At 42.3% G+C, this 19,602-nt stretch overlaps 1 protein-coding gene across 2 annotated transcripts in view; it reads left to right on the plus strand.

The window, feature by feature from the left end:
• Ddc (dopa decarboxylase) overlaps window positions 1–19,602 on the plus strand; it is a 105,164-nt gene that overhangs the window by 68,278 nt on the left and 17,284 nt on the right. For both annotated transcript variants that reach the window (XM_017802263.2, XM_008849269.2), the window contains exons 8-9: window positions 66–160; window positions 5,030–5,097. In XM_017802263.2, coding sequence (XP_017657752.1) covers window positions 66–160; window positions 5,030–5,097 — 163 coding nt within the window. The remainder of the gene's footprint in view (window positions 1–65; window positions 161–5,029; window positions 5,098–19,602) is intronic.

Here is a 19,602-nt window from a genome sequence, read left to right on the forward strand (position 1 = left end):
AAATGTCTGTCTGATTCTCATAAGAAGTGTCCAGGTGACAACTCATCAGCTGCTTTTTGCTTTAGGCAACCAGGAGGGCATGTGGCTGCACATTGATGCCGCATATGCAGGCAGTGCCTTTATCTGCCCTGAGTTCCGCTATCTTCTGAATGGTGTAGAGGTGAGTATGCCTCTGGCTGTTTAGTAAAGCCTTTTCTTTTGATTTGTTGTTGTTTTTGTTTCAGTTTTGTTCTTTGTTTTTGTCTGCTTTGATTTTTTTTACCTCTGCCCCCACAACCTGCACTAGAATTCAAGCCCAGGGCTTCCTCTGTGCCTGGCAAGTACTCTACCACTGAGTCACACTCCTAGCCCAAAGTCATTAAAAAAAAACTACTGTCAAGGCTAGAGAGACGGCTCAGTGCTTAAGAGCACTGGCTGCTCTTGCAGAGGACCTCGTTTTGATTCCCAGCACCCACATGGTGGCTAACAACCATCCTAACTCCAGTTCCAGGAGATCCAATGCCCTCTTCTGACCTCTGAAGGTACTGCATGACAAGGGTGCACTTACACATATACAGGCAATACACTCATATACATAAAATAAAAATAATAAATAAAATATTTTTTAAAACCCCAAAAAACTGCTGTCTAGTCAGCAAATCTCCCTTTATAAGAATCAGACATCCCATTTGTAACTACTGTAGTTTGTTTCAGAATTTTACTTTCCAGCCAGTTTCAATGGTTATTAGAAATCATACGTCCTCAGGTAGCTGGAGAGATGGCTCAGTGGCTAAAATCGGGCACTGCTACAGCAGAGAGCCTGAGTTCAGTTTCCAACACCCACATCAGGTAGCTCACAACCTCCCATAACTCCAGTTCCAGGGAATCAGACACCTTTGGCATCTGTGTGCCTGAACACACATGTACACATGCACGCACACACAAATAATTTTTAAAAATGAAAAATAAATATAAGAAATTATACTTCATCAGGACAGGGGTTGACAACCTTCCTGGGTCATGCAGCCTGTTTCTGAATCACTCCTGAGACTGACAGAGATTTTTCCAGTCACTACAAATCCTGGGCAGAGCTGTGCATAATAGACTTCAACCTATAAAACTATGGAAAAATATTTATAGACAAAATAAAATTTCCATACATTCTATTTAAAGGGTAATTTAAAACATTAACCTGCAATTCTCTACAACCTGGCTCTGTTGTTCACATTCTTCTCATGTAACCGAACAAGACGGTCAGTCACTTCGGCCAATATTTCACAAAAAGCCATGGACACATTGAAATGTCCCATGCACTCTTCTGCAAACTGCAGAATATATCCTGTAATACCAAACCAAACAAACCTTTGTTTCCTTCAGAAATAGTAATCAAAATTGTTGGCCAGGACTCTTTTCTTCCACAGAGCTGCAGAAAATAAAGCAGTACAGACTTAATGCACATAAATCAGCTGTGGATGTGCTACATGCTATTTCAAAGTCAAATGGAATTCCATTGCTGGTGAAAGCCCATAGGGATAGAAGGTCTTCTCCCCTGGAACTAGCATATGATTGTAATAAAGGGCCCCAAGAGGCCATCTGTAGTGTGTCCAAATTTTGAGAGTCATAATCTTAGCCAAGAAAAAAATCGCTTTCTGCTTAGGAGCACAGGTTTCTTGAGACTTTACCCTGTAAGTGAAGCAAGATCAGGATGCAGGCTTTAATGTTCGGCTCCCAGATTAGAATCACTGTGTGCCCTTGGGCGGGTCTGGTATCCTCTGGACACCTCATGAAATGAATTTCCTAGTGATGCCTCTTTTGTGAGATTAGCCTAAGGAGTAGCTGTGTTAATCTTGTTTAAAAGGCTCAAGAACAGTGTGGCACATGGGAAACTGAGCATGCATTAGATGCTTTCATTATGTTTTGCAGGGCTTGGAGAAACTTCCCCTCTAAACCTCTTTCTGCTTGCATGTCAGGCTTGCCAATCAATTTTCTAATTACTATTTTGAATTCTCATAATGCTGTAATACCAGAAAAGTGAGTGTTAGAGGTATAGAATACAAATTGTCCCATCTTGGAAAAGAATAATCTCCCTCTCACTAATGAATAAAACAGCATTCTGGTTTTCATCTCCACTGTGTTCACTCATTCAGGGATGCATTCAGTAATTCTTTATTGAGTGCCTCATACACACTGGGCTTAGATGGATTCTAGGAGGCAGAGAGACAGCCAAAACCCTAAGTACTGGGGGTTGGGTCAGCATGTGAAAAGTTCTGATAATATAATGCTGATGCCAAGTGCCTTACAGTTCCATAGCTAGCTTTGTGGTTGTCTGGAGCTCAGAAATAAAGATTAAATCTTTATTGTGTATGAGCATTCCTAATCCAAAAACTCCAATATCCAGAATGTTCCAAAATCTGAAACTCTTTGAGCACTGACGTGCCAGAGTAGCAAATTCCACACCATGAAGCTTTGTTTCAGGCACAGAAATTTGTAATTTTTTAAAAAATTTATCTATATTTTATGTATATGAGTGTTTTGTCTGCATCCACGTAAGTGCACATGTGTGTACAATGCTCGTGGAGGTCAGAAGAAGGCATTGGAAACTCTGGGTCTGGAGTTGCTGATGGTTTTTAGCTGCCATGTGGGTGCTGGAAACCAAACCCAGGTCCTCTGCAAAAGCAGCCAGTACTCTTAACCCTTGAGCCATCTCTCCAGCCCAAGAACAATATTGCATAAAATTACCTTTAGGCTATGTGTATAAAATAGATCTTGAAACATTTAAAGTTCATGTTCAGAGCTGGATCTTATAGCTAATATAGTTCACTATATATGCAAACATTCCCAAATGCAAAGAAACAATCATTGGAAGCATTTCTGGTTCCAAGCATTTCAGATAAGGGATACCCCACCCATTTGTCTCCAAGTATAGGAAGAAGGGTCGTGCATTTCATGTGCCTTTCCTGCGGTCAGGCCTTGAGGGAGGCTGCAAAGTCCCAGGATCCGGTTTAGGGTTTCCTGATCTTTTCTACCACTGCTCTTCTTCTGCCGTGAACTGACAACTCAAGGTTTCGCCTTTCATAGAAGGGTGCCGGACAGTCAGACCACCACAGCGACAGGCCCTGCAGCTAGATCCTATCAACAGCAGACGGCATTCACAGCACTCGCAAGGACTAGGAGTCAGTGCAATTTCTCCTCCATTACTGCTGCAGCTCTCCGCTTGCCTGGCTGAGGGTTTGGCTGCTCCATGGTCAGATAAGCGGCCGCAATATCCTGCTGTGGCCCGACCCTCGCTGATAAGCGCAGTCCTCTCTGTCAGCAGGAGGAAAATATCACTGTACGGTAATGAAAGAAGTTTAAACAGATCAGCCCCGGAGGAGAGAACTAATAAAATCCCCGGCAAACAAAGCTCCCCTTTAACCTTTTGTTTCCTTTTATCAACAAATGAAACTTGCTGTAATTTCCTGTCTCCTTCTCAAAATTACTTTTTCTGAAACCTGGGAGGAAATGAATCCTACCTCCAGCTTGGGTCCATATGGAAGCTTGCATCAGCTGGCCCATGTCTGTCACTGACGCCAATCTGGCCCCTTAGGTCTTTGCTGCCTCCTTAGTGATTGTCCCTGCAATCAAATAAAGAGCCACTGCGTGAAGCCTTTGGGAAGGCTGGAAACTGTCCCTTTAGGAAACTGGGCTAGACTGGGCTTTGCAGTGGGCCTGCCTCTATTTCTGCTTCACTCCGGTTTAACTCTGTGGCATTCAGATGGATCCATTGCCATTTGCAGTCCCATGGGACACCAAGGCCTGCATTGGAAAGTGGTAGAGAGCAGCCTTTGTGAGGACACCTGGATTTGGGAAACCCAGGTGCCCTCTTCAGGTGCTGCTGGTGGTTGAAATCCCTGATTTTCTTCTTGAAAACATGGTAGATGAAGCTGCAGCTGTTTTGATCCTCCAGTCAAGAAAACTGTAATGGTTAGGAATTCAGTGAACTTAGACATTTTTTTAAAAAAGAGGAAGGAAATCTTTAAATACTTGGGAAGCATCATGGCATACTGGCAAAAGAACCTTTCAATTAAGTCGAAAATACAAACCTCCCCCCCCCCGGTTTTTCCCCAAGTTTGGGGGGTATTTATTTTTATTTATTTATTCGCCCAGCTTTATTTATTTTTTTATGTGTATGAGTGTCTTGCCTGCATATATGTAAGTGCACCTGTGTATGCAATGCCCAAAGAGACCAGAAGAAGAGCCCCTGGAACTGCAGTTACAGACAGTTGTGGGTTCTGAGAACCCAGCTGGCATTCAAAACTGAATCTTCTGCAAGAGCAGCCAGTGCTCTTAACCGCTGAGCCATCTCTCCAGTACCAAACTATCAAGATTTTATAGTTTTGAAAGATAGTCGCTTATGTTTTTTGGTCTTTTTGAGACAGGGTGTCCCTGGGGTCCCAGGTGACCTGGAAGTCCCTATGTAGACCAGGCTGGCCTTCAACTCACAGAGATCTGCTTGCCTCTGCCTCCCAAGTGCTGGGATTAAAGGCATGTACCAACACGCCTGGCTGAAAAAGCAATTTCTAATTACTGTAGATTGGCTGTGAAATTTTCTCTTTCTCATTGTTTATGAAGATACATATATTCTAAGAACTTTTCTTGTTCAACAAGTTGAAGGAACAAGGCGTGAAGCACATCTTTAATCCTAGCACATGAGGCAGACTCAGATGGATTTTTTTTTTTTTTTTAGTTCAGGCCAGTCAGGGCTGAATAGTACAAAACCAACCCCTGTTGAAGGGGTGGGGGGGGCGGTGGGAAGAAATTGAAGGACTCATGGGCAAAAAGCACATGTACAGTTTCTGAGCATAGTATTTATAAATGTTATAAATGTAATATTCTAAATAGTCCAGCTCTTTGAAATCTAGCATAGGAATTCTTCCATGATATCAGACTATGTAAATTAGAAAGTGCTCTTCATGAGGAATCTAAACTGTTAGAATGCACAGGGTCTTGTTTTATACCTAAACATCTATAACCAAACTGCTTTCTTTTTGTTGTGGTTATTCCTTGGCAGTTTGCAGATTCATTCAACTTTAATCCCCACAAGTGGCTTTTGGTGAATTTTGACTGCTCTACCATGTGGTAAGTTTCCCCATTGTTCAGATGTTTGCTACCTGTGTCCATTGCTCTGCAGAGATAGCAGCTCACCTGACAGAAAGCTGGCGGGGCCCCTGGAAGAGCCAAGTGGACACACCTAACCACTGAGCTCACCGCTCCTTTCCATTTAGAAACCACTCTTGGAATTCTTGCTAAATCTCACCCTGACTTGGCTGTAAATTTTTATCTAAACTATGTTGCAACATAGTTGCAGAGAAGAAATCCAAGGAAATTTCACTACTTGCCTTTAATTTAGTTGCTTCTGTGTTTTTTTTCTCAGATTTGTCATCAATCTCTCAGACTAATGCTGAGCTTAATCTAACTGCTTAAAAATACTTGTTAATAATAAGAGTAAACCTGTCTCTTAAAATTTCCCTGGAAGTTCTTAATAACTCAGCAAGCAAGAAAAATAACTAAGAATTAAAATAATATTATATAATGATATTTTAAGAAATAAAGGCTGGGAGTAAAGCAGTGACACTAGGAACTTGGTTCTCAAAAAAGTTGTAGAGTGAGAAATTGATTAACTAGCTCAGTAATTACAGACCAGAGGACTTTGCATGAATTGTGTACAACATGTAAGATTACAAAATTTCCCAAGTTTTCAGCATACTTTCTTTGCATCATAGCTCAGTATATAATTAAATGGATAGATTTTCACATTAAAAAAAAGCAAGGAAGGTAGCTCTCACACAATCCAGGTAATGCCAAGTCTCCCAGTTTACCAAATAATCAGTTTGGTGTTTTACTAGCTTATCTCCAGTCCTTTATTAGCTGTCATATCAGATTCTTTGCCATGATCTTTCCCCCCAGAATTTTGGTAACATTTTATAAAACTTATTTATTTGATCAAGTGTGTGTGTGTGTGTGTGTGTGTGTGTGTGTGTGTGTGTGCAGGCACGTGTGGAGGTCATAAGACATCTCTCAGGAGTTGGCTCTCTCCTGCCACCTTGTGGGACCCAAGGATCCAAGTCAGGTCATCAGGCCGGTGTGCAAGCGCCCCTATCTGCTGAGCCATCCCTTACTGACCCTTGATAACACTGAAAAAGGAATTGGCACATGAGCATTCTTGTTCAGTCTTGTCTGAAACACTAATAAGGATGTGTAACAACTGCAGCCTGGGGGATAGGAAGGCTCTTTTGTATGCTTTTGGCTATGTTCTCAAAAGTGGAACATAGTGACAATACCTTACACAGTGTACTCAACTCTCTTCTTTCAAAACTTAATTTGGGCTGAGAGTGGTGACTCATGCCTTTAAACCAAGTAGCACTGAGGGGCACAGGCAGGTGGATCTCTTTTAGATCAAGTCCAACCTCATCTACATAGTGAGTTCCAGGCTAGGTGTAGCTACAGGGAGACCTTGTATCAAAAAAGACCGAATAATAATAATATTGATTATAATAATTTGGGTCAGAATGTTCTGCTGGGATACTTGGTCCACTGGGAAATGCTAGGAAGCTAGAGAATAGAGAACCTGCTGGACAGTCAGCAAGGGCTCCCCCACCAGCACAGGTATGAGAGCAATCTCGGGGCAGAAAAGCAACCAGTGGAAAGGAGCTATCCGCACAGGGCGGTGGTAGATACTGGGGTGCTGCCAGCAGTCCAACCACAGGGGCTCTAGCTATAGCAGCAGGCTTTTGTTGCCTCCTGGATAAAACAAAAACCTGCAGTAGTTGGTGGAAATTCTCTGGCTCCCGTCTGAACCCTGGAGTTAAGTACCTCCATAGACTCTTGAGCCACCCTGGAAAGAGGATACGGACATCATCATACTCCCACTACCATGCCCCCACTACAGTTGAGGAAACTGAAGCTGTCAGGGATCAAAAAAATATTTAGGACCCCAGGTCTATGATGAAAATATATCCGTTAAGGAATATAGTACTAACATCTGATACACATCAAGCGTGGCATCCTGCCCTTGGATCTGGACAAGCAATGCACACAAAAGAGCTGGGAGAAAACATACTTTACCAGTGATGTAATGAGAAACTTTGGGCTATCATAAGCCTTCCCTGTGGCTGATATGGCCCAGGCTCCCACAGATGCTGGAACAGGTGCAAGGAGGCCGTGCACTGGGCTTGCAGCTGTCTGAGGCAGTCACTGCCTGGCATCCTGGTATCAGCTCAGGCCCAGGCTAAAGAGGGAAGTTGGATAAAATGGAATAACATGAGGAGGAGATGCAAGAAATACAGAGAGGAGGCTAGACCATGTGGAGAAGGGAAAGGTCAGAGGGTGAGAAAACTCGGCCTAAGTCCTAAGTTGCACAAGAGTGATGGTTCTTGCTGCCTGGAGTGGGCTTCAGTATTAAGGAATTTCCTACTTGCCAGATTTAAATCAGAGGCAAAAGGTGCTCTTCTGAACTGATTTGTTCTACATTAGAACAATTGCCAAAGGTTTGGGTGAGAAATTGTGCATGTGCATAAAAAGTAGGTCTGGCTCAAGTCTGCAGTTCTATCCCATGACATCATAAAAATGGCATGACTAGAGACTGATGGAACTTGTCTGTGAAGGTTGCTGTTTTAATACAGACCCTGCTTGTGTTTGCTATTGAAGGCTCTGTGCTGCCATTCCTGTGCTAATGCTGGCCTCTATGGTTCTATGCCCTGTGTAGCACACAGAGATTTGTTCCCCTGCAGTCCCAGAGGCCAGAAGTCCAAGATCTAGGTGTCAGCAGGGTTGCTTTCTCCTTGGCCTGTAGACAGTATCTTCTCCCTGTCTGAACTTGGCTTTCCTTCTGTGTGTGCTTGTGTCCTAAGCTTCTCTTCTTAGAAGGACATGTGAGGACACCTACCAGAATACCTCAGGGCCCATCCAAACAGCTTGATTTTACTTTCGTTCCCCTGTAAAGACCTTGTCTCCAAATACTATCACACTTGGAGGTTCTGAGCATTAAAACTGAAACAGATTAATCTGGGGATGGAAGCACAGTTCAGCCCATGACAGTGCTTATAAGAGATTGCTGGTGAAAGCCAAAGGCTTATGAATCCAGAGATTGAAATCAGATGGGTTTCGTTTAAAACACATAATCTTAATTACATCAGCTCCGCCCTGCTTTCAACTTATTTGATCCTTATTAAAGTTAAATTTTCTTGTGGACTCACTATACCCAGTCACTTGATTTCCTATGTTTTTTCATTTCTTACCGCCAAAGAAATTGGTTCTTCCCTTTCCCAGTGAGTGAAGGAAGAATGAGAATTTTCTCTGAGACCTTTTGTACTGTCCTGAACCTGAACGTCTACTGAATACAAGCAAATCTTTTTTTTTTTTTTTTTTACACCATGAAATCATTGCAGTAATGTGACCTGCATAGGTAATAGACAGACTTGTAAACACCAGGCTTCAGAGGGCAGCCATTCCTAAGTACCCCTAAACTAGCAGTCCCAAGTTGAAAATTTTTTACAGATATCTTTTACAATTTCACTAAAACAACAAATATAAATTATTTTTTTTCAGTGCTTTTCCTGGCTTTTTTTTTGTATTCCTTAAAGTAAGGAGTGTCTCTCTTTTGTTTAATGAGATTTTTACCAGTGGTTAGTCCATAATGTAACATAAACATGTTGGTTGACTTCTTTAAATATTGAAATGGACAAGATAATTGAAGTTTCTAAAACTGGCAATCACATGCACAGTAAATACGTTTCTTAATGAATTCATTATTTTGTTCATAAGCTTTTTATTGTTTAGTTGGTACGTTGACTTTTGTTTGTAAGTATGAACTGATCTGTTCAAAGCTTAATGTTTGATTAATATCAGATGAGCCAAGAAGATCAACATCGGTCTCTCTTTTGTCTGATTAAATAAATGATCTCTGGACAGATGGGGATGGGGATTAAAGGAGAGCTGGGACGTAGCTCTGTGTTAGCACACCTGCCTGGCATGTGTGAGTACTGAATTCACTCTCCAACACCACAAAGAAGTAAACAAAGAAATGCACAGTGATAAATTGTGGTAGACGATACAAGGGTATAACTGCAGATACTTTGGAAACCTCAAAAACAGCAAGAGGAATATGATCATGTCATGTCAGGAACTGTCCACAATACATACACACAGTCCCACCATAACAATTTTATTTTGACAAAACTGACTCAATAATAAATGGAAAACCTGAAAAATCTTACAATGTGCCAATAAAATTTTCTTAGAACAGGAGTAGCCAAATTCTGCCCTTCTGCTGTCTGTCAGAGGAGAATCAATCCAATCACAAAAGTAATTCACAGAAAACAACAAATGTTGCCAAAGTAAGTTTCAGATTGATTCCAAAACCAGACAGGGCATGGTGGCTCATCCCTTTAATCCCAGCACTCAGGGGGTAGAGGCAGGAGGATCTCTGTGGGTCCAAGGTCAGCTTGGGCTACATAGTAAGACCTTGTCTCAAACAAAAGCAACAAATAAATAAGATTGATTCCAAAACCAGTTGAGAAGTACAGAAACAAACAAAAATCTATAGGACAAACTCGCACCCCTAAAAGTTAGAATTCCAAATCAAACATTAACAAGAAAATTCAATGATGTTTAAGAAAACAGTATAGAAAGACCAAACCGTGTCTGTTCCAGACATTAGGTAGTTTTAATATTAGAGGGTTAAAAAATATCATTTTCCAGGTGAATAGTGAAGGAGAAACAAAGTCATCATATTAGGTACAAAAAAAAGCATTAGGTAAAATTCACAGCCCTGCAGATTAAAAATGATTTAGTAAAATAGAAACAAAACTTTATTAGTCTGATAAAATATTCCTACAAAAAACTACAGTAAACCTTTTTTTAAATTTGTCTGTATGTCTGTGTATTGGCACATGCATGCGAGTGCAGATGCTGGAGGGGCCAGAAGCAGCTGTCAGATCCCCTGGAGCTGGGGTTGCAGGTGCTTATGAATCACCTGATGTGGGTGCTGGGAACTAAACTCAGGTGCTCCGCACAAGCACTGCATGCTCTTTGCCACTGAGCCATTTCTCCAGCCCCAGTAAACTTTTTTATGTTAGTCAACCTATTCTTAATGGCAAAATATTATAAGGAAGCGCTACCTTTAAATCAGGAAAAAGACACTCAATTCATAATGATGACTTCTAGTCAACATTTTACTTTCCTAAAGAAGCGAAAATGTAAACGTACAGGATCAGAGTAGAAAGTCGAATACCTCCCTAATTCTCAAATAGGACAACTGTCTACAATAACAGGAGAATCTTAAAAGCATTAATAAGAACACTATAAGTAGAGCCAGCCGTGGTGGTGCATGCTTTTAGTCCCAGCACTCTGGACGCAGAGGCAGGGAGATCTCTGTGAGATCAAGACCAGCCTGGTCTATGTAGTAAATTCCAGGCCAGCTGGGGCTAGAGGGAGACCAAACAAACCAACCACACACAAACATCAACAAAAAACACACTGCTAGACTTCTAGGTGAACTAGAATTATTTCGGTGGTATTTTTTTTAGGGGACAAGGTCTCATGCTCATGTAGCCCAGGGAGGCCTGGAACTCACTCTGTAGCCAAGGCTGACCTTGAACTCCTGATCTTCCTGCCTCAGCTTCCAAAGTGTTGGGATCGCAGGCATGGCGTGTGCCACAGCATTCAACCCTAAGGTTGTATTTTTTAAAATATCTATAATAGTGCGTGAAAAGTTTTTAAAAGAAAACTAAAAGAAGGTAGAAAAGATAAAATTATTGACAAATATATCAAAACTAATATATTCAGATTTCTTATGACAAAAATTCTATAATTTTGTGGAAGTCATTAAATAAATGACTAACTACAGGCCAGAGGGATGGTTCAGCTGTTATGAACACCGGCTACTCTTACAGAGGACTGGGAGTTGGGTTCCCAGAACCCACATGGAGGTCAACAACAGTCTGCAACTCCAGTTCTGGTAGATCCAACATCCTCTTCTGCCCTCCATGGGCATTGAATGCATGTAGGCAAAACACTGACACACAAAGTTTTTTTAAGTCCCAACGAAATGGAGTTATACGAATGTATGTGGGTAGGGAGATTCCACACAGTTCTAACGAATGCCCTGAAAGGCATGATATTGATATGGGCCAAGAACAGTCCAGAGAATTATGAAGCAAATGGAGAGATGGGACCTCTGTTTCTTCCTCTTCTCAATGTAGCCACAGTGGACAGACTGTCTCATCAAATGTGAGTGCAGGTAAACCAGCAAAGAGACCCAGAGTTGTCCTAGCATGCTGACAGATCCCACCCGAGACCCAGACCGCACTCAGAAACAGGCCTCCAAGCATGCAAATCAGCATTGCTGATTGGTGGAATGCTCACAATCCAGCGTGACAATGACAAGCAATTCTAAGAAAAATGGACAGTAAGTTCCCACCAAAGAGGAAACACAAGGCCTCTTACTAAGCACAAAGTTAACCAGCCCGGTTAGTTATCAGAAATGCAAATGAAGATCACCATGGAGGACTCAGGGGTGTAGCTTGGTCTAAGAACGCTTACTTAGAATGTGAGGGCCTGGGTTTGATCCTCAGTCTCAGAAAAGAGCAACATTAAGACTAGAACTGAAAAACAGAAAGCCACAGTGGACTACTATGGATTGTTGGAAATAAGTCTCTTCATATGAAATGTGAAACCACAGGAGCTAGTACACTGCACAACTGTTGTGGAGACTAATCTGTTGGCATCTGTTGAATAAGGTTATGTTCCCTGAGTTGTTAGGGTCAGAGCCTGGACCCTGGCAGCCCTGACAAGCTAAGCTTGCCCACCTGTCTTCAATATGCCACTTAAGACACGAGTGAAAAGCAGAAAAAAGAGATTTATTAGATGTGGCTACATTGGGAAGAGGAACAAATAGAGGTCCAGTACGCCCCTCCCCCCTTCTGCTGACTAGTTTGAGAATCAGGTTTAAATAGAGGGCAAGAGGTATGCATAACTAAGCAGTCCCCCAACAAAGTGTGGCCCCACCCAACATTGTCTGGGCTCTACTGTCTCCTGCAAAGTGGTCTGACAAGTTGTCAGAACTATGTGAAACTTCTTTCTGGAGGACAAGCTCTCCCTCTGGCTGGCACCAGGGATTTCACATTTTCCTTCCCAATAGTGAGCCTCCTGGGGGAAATTCCACTTCCTTGGGGCGCATCATCTCCTGGGGGAAATTCCAGTTCCTTGGGGCCCATCATCTCTGTGGTCTGATAGCTCAAAGGAAGGGGCACAGGTGTCTCTCTTGGGAATATCTTCACAGTTGTAGTCACCTTTTGACAATTCTAAGATAGACACTCTGTCTCAATTCCACAGCAGATGTATTTTGTACAGGGGCCGCCCGGCAGGTGCAGAGAACACGTGCATAGGCAGGAGTGTTCACAGAGGCATTAGCTTGTCACAGCAAGTGAGAGAGGACAGGAGAACCACGAGTCAGCCTAATCCATACAACAAGAGCCAGTGCAGTCAAAAGTGAATGAAAGAGAAACACACACAAATGGCTGTAAAACACAAGTACATTTTGGAGAGAAAAAAGCAAGCTGTGAAAAAATATAAAGAAATTGCCATTTACAAGTACACAACTTCAGCTTGTGTTATGATATGTTTAGAAGCAAATCATACTCTGGATTGCTCAGGAATTTGTGCAAAAAAAGAGAAAAGTGTAATGATGTGGGTGTGGTACCCTTGGATTTAGCCTCCTGCCTAGACTGGGGAGAAAAGGAAGTGGTGGGGAGGGGTTCACAAGAAGATGTGACTTGTTTAAGATCTATGTGACTTTAATTTTTACTAAAGGAAAACAAAAGCAGGCCCAAAGGTCATTGCTGGAGTCAGTGGGGGCGGGGCGGGGGGTCTGGCTTTCATGGGCAAAGTGCAGAGGTACACTGATTATGGCAGGTACTCACGCGCACTCTCTCTTTTTCCTCTCTCTGGAAGGTCAGATACAGAACCTGTCCAGCTACAGAGAGGTCCAAAGGAAATCCTCCATGAGCTTCTCAAAAAAGGCCCATGATGCACCAAAATGCCTGTGTGCACACCTGTAACACTGCCTAGAACAGAGTCCTTCCCTGCAAAGACAGTAGATACTAGACAGCTTCTTGTCACCCACTGGCCTAGTCTGTCTTTTAATCCTTTAAAGAAGAACACTTTAATTATTCCTTATAATTACATTTAGCCTTTTTTCTGGCCCACCTCCTCACAGTGCACTTTAGCATCCTATTCCTCTCTCACTACATTGTGCCTCTTAGGGACTCTAACACTGTGTTTTCAAGTCTCAGCTATGGTCAAATTCACAGTTTTCTAGTTTGCCCTAGAATATTTTATTTGACACGAAACAGCTTAGAGACAGTAGGTGTCCATCTTGACCAATAGAGAGGTGGTTAGCCCAAGTATGAGCCCTTCAAATCCCAGGCCCAGTAAGGGTTGGGCCTGACTTACCCAGAATGGGTTGTCTCTATCTATAGTATTCCCTGGGTCAGATAGGTGCAACAGGACCCACTCTCACACTCACAGGTAGCCAGGGTCCGCAGGCCACAAGAAGGAAAGAATACTAAGGGCCTGGGCTGTTTCCTTTTGACACCAGTTCCTCTTCAGATACCAGCCGGGTGACCTGCAACCCAATCTTCTTATAAAACTTGCCAGGGTTTTCAGACTTCCCCACAGATTGCCTCTATGTAAGATGCCAGCAGCCTCAACAGCTGGGCTTCCAGGATACCTGCACTTCCCTCTGATGTAAGTAGAAAATTAGGAGTTCTCACAGTCCTTTCTGGAGTGATTTTGCTAAAACAATCTACAGAACTTAAAAGATTTTATCTATTTTGATAGCTTTATTATAAATGAACATCCACTGGTAAGATGCACAGGGCATGATTTATGTTTTAACAGACAGGTAGCCATTTATGCCTCCAACTGTCAAATGCCATACAAAGCACAGATCTTTCCTAACAACCATCCATATATACCCACTATATATTTTTAAGAGCTAAGCAACTGATTTAAAACATTATCTTTTTATAACAATAACCAGATAAAGTTCTTAATTGAGAGATAATCTTTATATACATTGGCAGAAGGAAAACTTACAAAACTGATTACTTGGTTACTCAAGGCACACAAGCAGTCACATTGTTAAATCAATTCACAGGTCAAAATGCCGAAGTGTTAGGCGTCTTAGGGAGTCAAAATTAGATAATATAAACCACAGAGACACTTTTACAGATATTGGATTTTAAGAAAACTTTTGTTAGGTTTGAAGTAGTGATACAGGAATATCAAGGTGTTTCTGAGAGTGATGGAGCCTTTCTGGGCTCTGTTGTGCTTAGTTTGAGACACTAGAGTCCCAAAGGCCACCAAAGCTACCTCAGGCCAGAGGCTTTTAGGTTCTTGTCCTGTGAGTTCAAAGAATGAGGGTGAACTTTAGAAAGAAGTATTTTATTATAGGAGAAAGAAGACAGAGCTCCTGTATAACAGGAGGGTTCTTGAGAGTGGGGTACCATCAGGCCTCACTGCCTTAGAGTTAGTAAGGCTTCTGTGGATGGAGGAAGGGAAGGGGAGGTAAGCTGGTCAGTCCAGTTCCATTCCAGGTGTCCAGGTCCCTCTGACTCCAGTCACGTCCGCTGTGACATTTCCAGGAACAGGGTACTCCCTTAGGCAAAAGAGATAAGGAACAAAACCAGACCCTTAGCCTGACATCCTCAGCCTCTGGGGATGGCAGAACCAGAGACATCTTTGAATTAGTTAGTTCTGGCATCTCCAGCCTCAGGCAAGGACAAGCATGTACTCGCAGGCCCAAGGACATTTGAAATACCTCTCAGCCAAGAAAGAAATTGATCCCCTTTCTTTCAGGATCTTTTTGCTCTACCACTGCCTAAGCAATTTCTATGTCCTGTTCTCATCAGTAGGTGCTATTCACCTAGTGCTCACTTGCAGGGGCCAGGCTCACCTATAGGCCCTGACAATCATCTACTCTCTCTCACACCCTCATAGCTGCTATAAAAGAGAAAATGATAGGCACTCAACTGAGAGTCTGCCTGTTAGTCACATTTCCCAAAGGAAGCTTCCCTAGACCTCAAGCAGTTGGGGCACATCTCATGTGATGGACACATAATAATTATGCTTTTGCTTCTTCCTCTTTTAGTAAGAGCAGACATACAGTTCACCTAACATCTTAACAAGCACAGTTATGCCAGAAGGCATAGCATCACAGTTCTAAATATATAAGATACTTAGCATAGTATATTGTAATATCAAGTGTTTCAAAAGACAAGTCTCAATAAATACAACTGTTAAAGCAAAAAGGAAAAATGAAAGAGCTCATTGTCTTTCATAAAATCTAACCAAACAGGAAAGCAAAAGCAAGCTCCAATCGCATTGGCATTGAATTTGTCATGTGCTGCTCTTAACAGTAAATACATATTTATAATATGTACATATAGAAATAAAACCAAAAGGGAACAAACTTTCTTTTTTTAATGTTTTTTGATTGATTTTTTAAAATGTGATGTGTTTTGCCTGTATGTATATAAGTACACCACATGTGTGCAATGCCCACAAAGGTCAGAAGATGGTACTGTATCCCCTGGAACTAGAGTTACTGATGGTTGTTAGCTGCCATGTGGGTGCTGAGAACCGAACCCAGATCCTCTGCACGAGCTGCTAGTGCTCTTAACTGCTGGGCCATGTCTCTAGAACCCAGAACAAACTTTCTAAAGGCATTTTAATTATGTTGTACTTCTCAGTTACATAACAGAAATATCAAAAGTTTATTTATAAACATAAATACTGGACTTAACAATCTAATGAACATAGTCTCTAAGTCTAACATACTTATTTTACAGTGCCCATTGATACCAAACTGTTTAATTTTAGACAGGAAGACAGCCATTAGCAAGCTTAGAAGCAATTGAGGGTTGAACCATCCTTTATAATCACCTTTGGACACCAACTCTGAGTAACATACACAACTAGAGAAGTATCACAATCATTTAATCTCTGGTCCTGGGTGGAGACTTGGCAATCCAATCAGTCCAAAGGATGATACCATTAAAAACTCCTGTTTGTCTTTTTGAGCTCTGACTTTATTCCGAGACAAGGTCTCACCATGTAGCCCTGGCTGGCCTGGAATTCACTCTATAGGCCAGTCTGGCCTCAAGCTCTGCCTCTGGAGTGCTGAGATTAAAGGTATGAGCCACCATGATCAGATGAGCTCTAACTATAAAAATCAAACCAAATCAAACAAACAAAACCCTAAATTTTAAACAATCTTTTTTTTTTTTTTTGGATTTTGGATACTTACTGAAACCCCAATGCCTGTCCTCACATTGGGCACCTTTATTTTTATTGATTGATTGATTGATGATTGATTGATTGATTGATTTCTTGGTCTTTTTGAGACAGGGTCTCTCTGTAGCCCTAGCTGGCCTAGAAGTCACTATGTGAACCAGGCTGGCCTTGAACTCACAGAGAGCTGCCTGCCTTGGCCTCCCCAGTGCTAGGATTAAAGGAGTGTGCCACCATGCCCAGCTAGGCATTTTTATTCTTATTGTAACAGGGCAGACTAAAATTATAAAAGACAAAAACAAATTTATAAATGATGTCTTACCAGGAAGCAAGTAGTGTTAATATGGAAAGCAACAAAGGCAGGTCAGACCCACCAAGTGCCAATACTCACTTGCAAACTAATCTTGGCTCACTTGGTACTCTAACTTTTCTCAGATATAGTATGTTAATAGGAGTAATAGAGTGCCTAGCCTGAAAAACTCCAGAAGAATCACAGCAAGTCTCTATCTTACAAGGAACTTCTGGAGAACAAGGAATTTACCTACATGTGGGACTACCTTTCTGTGAGGCTAAGGTCTTCACCCCATTTTTTCCCCAAGCCTGAACTTAAGTAAAACTGTCTCCAACTACTGTCTCTGGATTTGTTTCTATAGAGGCAGCAGGTAGGAGGACCTCCTTCATGTCCCGTACCCGTAAATTAACAAGTCTACTTGGCCTGGTTCCTCCATACCTGTAACAAATCCACAAGCCCCAACCTGCCTGGAACTCACTATGTAGATTAGGCAGGCCTTGATCTCACAGAGATCTGTCTGCCTCTGCCTCCCAAGTGCTGGGATTAAAGGCATGTGCCACCATGCCCAACTCATATACACAATTTTTTAAAAGAATGTTTTTATTTATCATTTATACATATTTTATGTATATGAGTGTATTGCCTGCAAGTATGTAAGTACACTCATGTCGTGCAATGCCCGTGGTGGTCAGAAGAAGGTGTTGGATTCCTCTGGAACTGAGTTAAGGACAGTTGTTAACTGCCATGTGGGTGCTGAGAATCGAACCCAGATCCTCTGCAAGAACAGCCAGTGCCCTTAACCACTGAGCCATCTCTCCATTCCCAATATAGACAATTTTTAAAAAGCCATGTCAATCATGATTTTTAGTGTGTAATGAGTTTAAAAATACTACTACTACTACTACTACTAATAATAATAATAATAATAATCATAATAAAAACTGAAGGGTCAGGAGCTCTAGGGAAGAGACTATTTTTCTCCCATTATTCTTATAAATCATCCTAAGGTAATAGAAGACTAGTCTGCAGGAACTATCCCTAGGTGGTACCCAGGTAGTAAAGATTTAATGTTCCTATGGTTACATAAATCATGAAGACACTCTGCTCCCTTGACTCTATTTCAAATAGCTGAACAGAGTCCCAAATCCTTCCTGTCACATGGTGGGTATCCCAAATTGTAACTCCAAATTGACAAGCCCTGTCCTGCAGATGGAATTCTTATTAGGTTATGGGCCTGTCCCCTTAAGACATGGGGTCACTCTAGAAAGTCAGGCCTCATTGCCTGAAGAAATCAAGCCAAATACCCTGTTAGAGCTGGTTGGGCCCCATCTAAGGAGTAAAATGCACAGGTCTTGGCAGGGAAAAAGCAAACCCAAGACAAAGGATACCTAGCCACATCTCCATGAAGCTTCCCATAGGAGGAGTGGCAGAGATGTCTTTCAATCTCTGCAGTCCATGACTTTGAGTTATGGTTGAGTCTCCAGTGCCTTCCAGAGCTCTTTCTCTCTTCCACCATCATGGTCACCATGTTTCTCCATTTAGCATAATTCAATTACTGTTCAGCAGAAAAACTCTGAAAGACAAAATCAGTCATCACATAGCAGCAGCCCCACATCGTTCAAAAGAACCTCAGATTACCCCCAAAGAGTCCAAAGGCTGAGAGAAAGGCAACGCCCTGGGAGCTGGCGAGGGTGGGAAAACAAAAATGGGCAGGAAAGAGGACCTGGGACCCGGGGATTGTGTTGGCTTCAACCCCAGAGCTGATGCTGGGCTGATGGCTGGAGATGAGTTCCAAGCAAGCTGTACCAGACAATGAGGCTGGGGAACCAGCCTTGGCAGCGCACCCCCTGTAGGCCAGTCTGAGCTCTGCACTGCACGTGTGTGGATGGGAACAGACTTACCAAGAGTTTTATTTTCTCGAGGACTCAACAAAGTCTACACTTATCTTTTTTGCTTCACTAAGTAGAAGTAAAAAACAGCTAATGCTGGCTAAAGTAGAGACAGGGAAGAGTCCCTGAGTGAAAAGACTACAACCCCACCTGGGGTCATCGAGTGGCACACACACCCCAAAACTGTGTCTTTGTCCTGTCAAGGTGGCCATTTTGTTATCGAAGTTGGGGTGAAAGCCTGTGCTCCAAGCTAATCTTATTATTATAAGCAGGTTAAAGCAGCCAAGTTAAGAATGAAAAGCAGAAAAGGTGATTTATTCAAGGTGAGTACACTGGGGAGAGACCAAAGATCCCCAAGCCTGAACTCAGGACTCTAAAGTGAGAATGAGCATTTTTTTTTTGTCTTTGAGACAGGGTCACCCTGTAGCCCCAGCTGACCTGGAACTCACTATGTAAACCAGGCTGGCCTTGAACTCACAGAGATCCACCTGCCTTTGCCTCCTGAGTGGTGGGATTAAAAAGAAGCTTTTTAAAAATATATTTTTTATTTTTATTTTATGTGTATGAATATATTGCCTGCATGTATGTAAGTGCACCGGTGTTGTGCAATGCCCACAGAAGTCAGAAGAAGGTGTCAGATGCCCTGAACTGGAGTTATGGACAGTTGTTAGTTGCCATGTGGGTGCTGGGAACTGAACCCTGGTCTTCCACAAGAGCGGCCAGTACTCTTAATCACTGAGCCATTTCCTCAACCCCAAGACTTTAAATAGGATAAGCACATCAAAGCAGTTCCAGTTAAGGTATGGTCACAGCCACCATTGACCCATCACTTTCCAGAACTGTGTGAAATCTCTTTTGGGGAGACAAGTTCCCCCTTCTGGCTGGGACCTTTTCCTTCTCCTAGCATGAGATTCCTGGGGGAAATACCCATTTCTTTGGGGTCCATTGTTTCAATAGTGATAGGCTGAGACACAAGTACCTCAGTTCTGCCAGGCCAGTTACACAGTGATCCCCAACTTTTCTGGGGTACTGGCATGAGTTTCAGGTTTAAATAGAGGGCAAGAGGTATATATAACAAGGCAGTCTTGATCAAGGTGGGGTCCTGCCTGT

The sequence above is a fragment of the Nannospalax galili genome, unplaced genomic scaffold (assembly GCF_000622305.1).
Source record: "Nannospalax galili isolate Female #2095 unplaced genomic scaffold, S.galili_v1.0 scaffold304, whole genome shotgun sequence".
NCBI lineage: Eukaryota > Metazoa > Chordata > Mammalia > Rodentia > Spalacidae > Nannospalax > Nannospalax galili.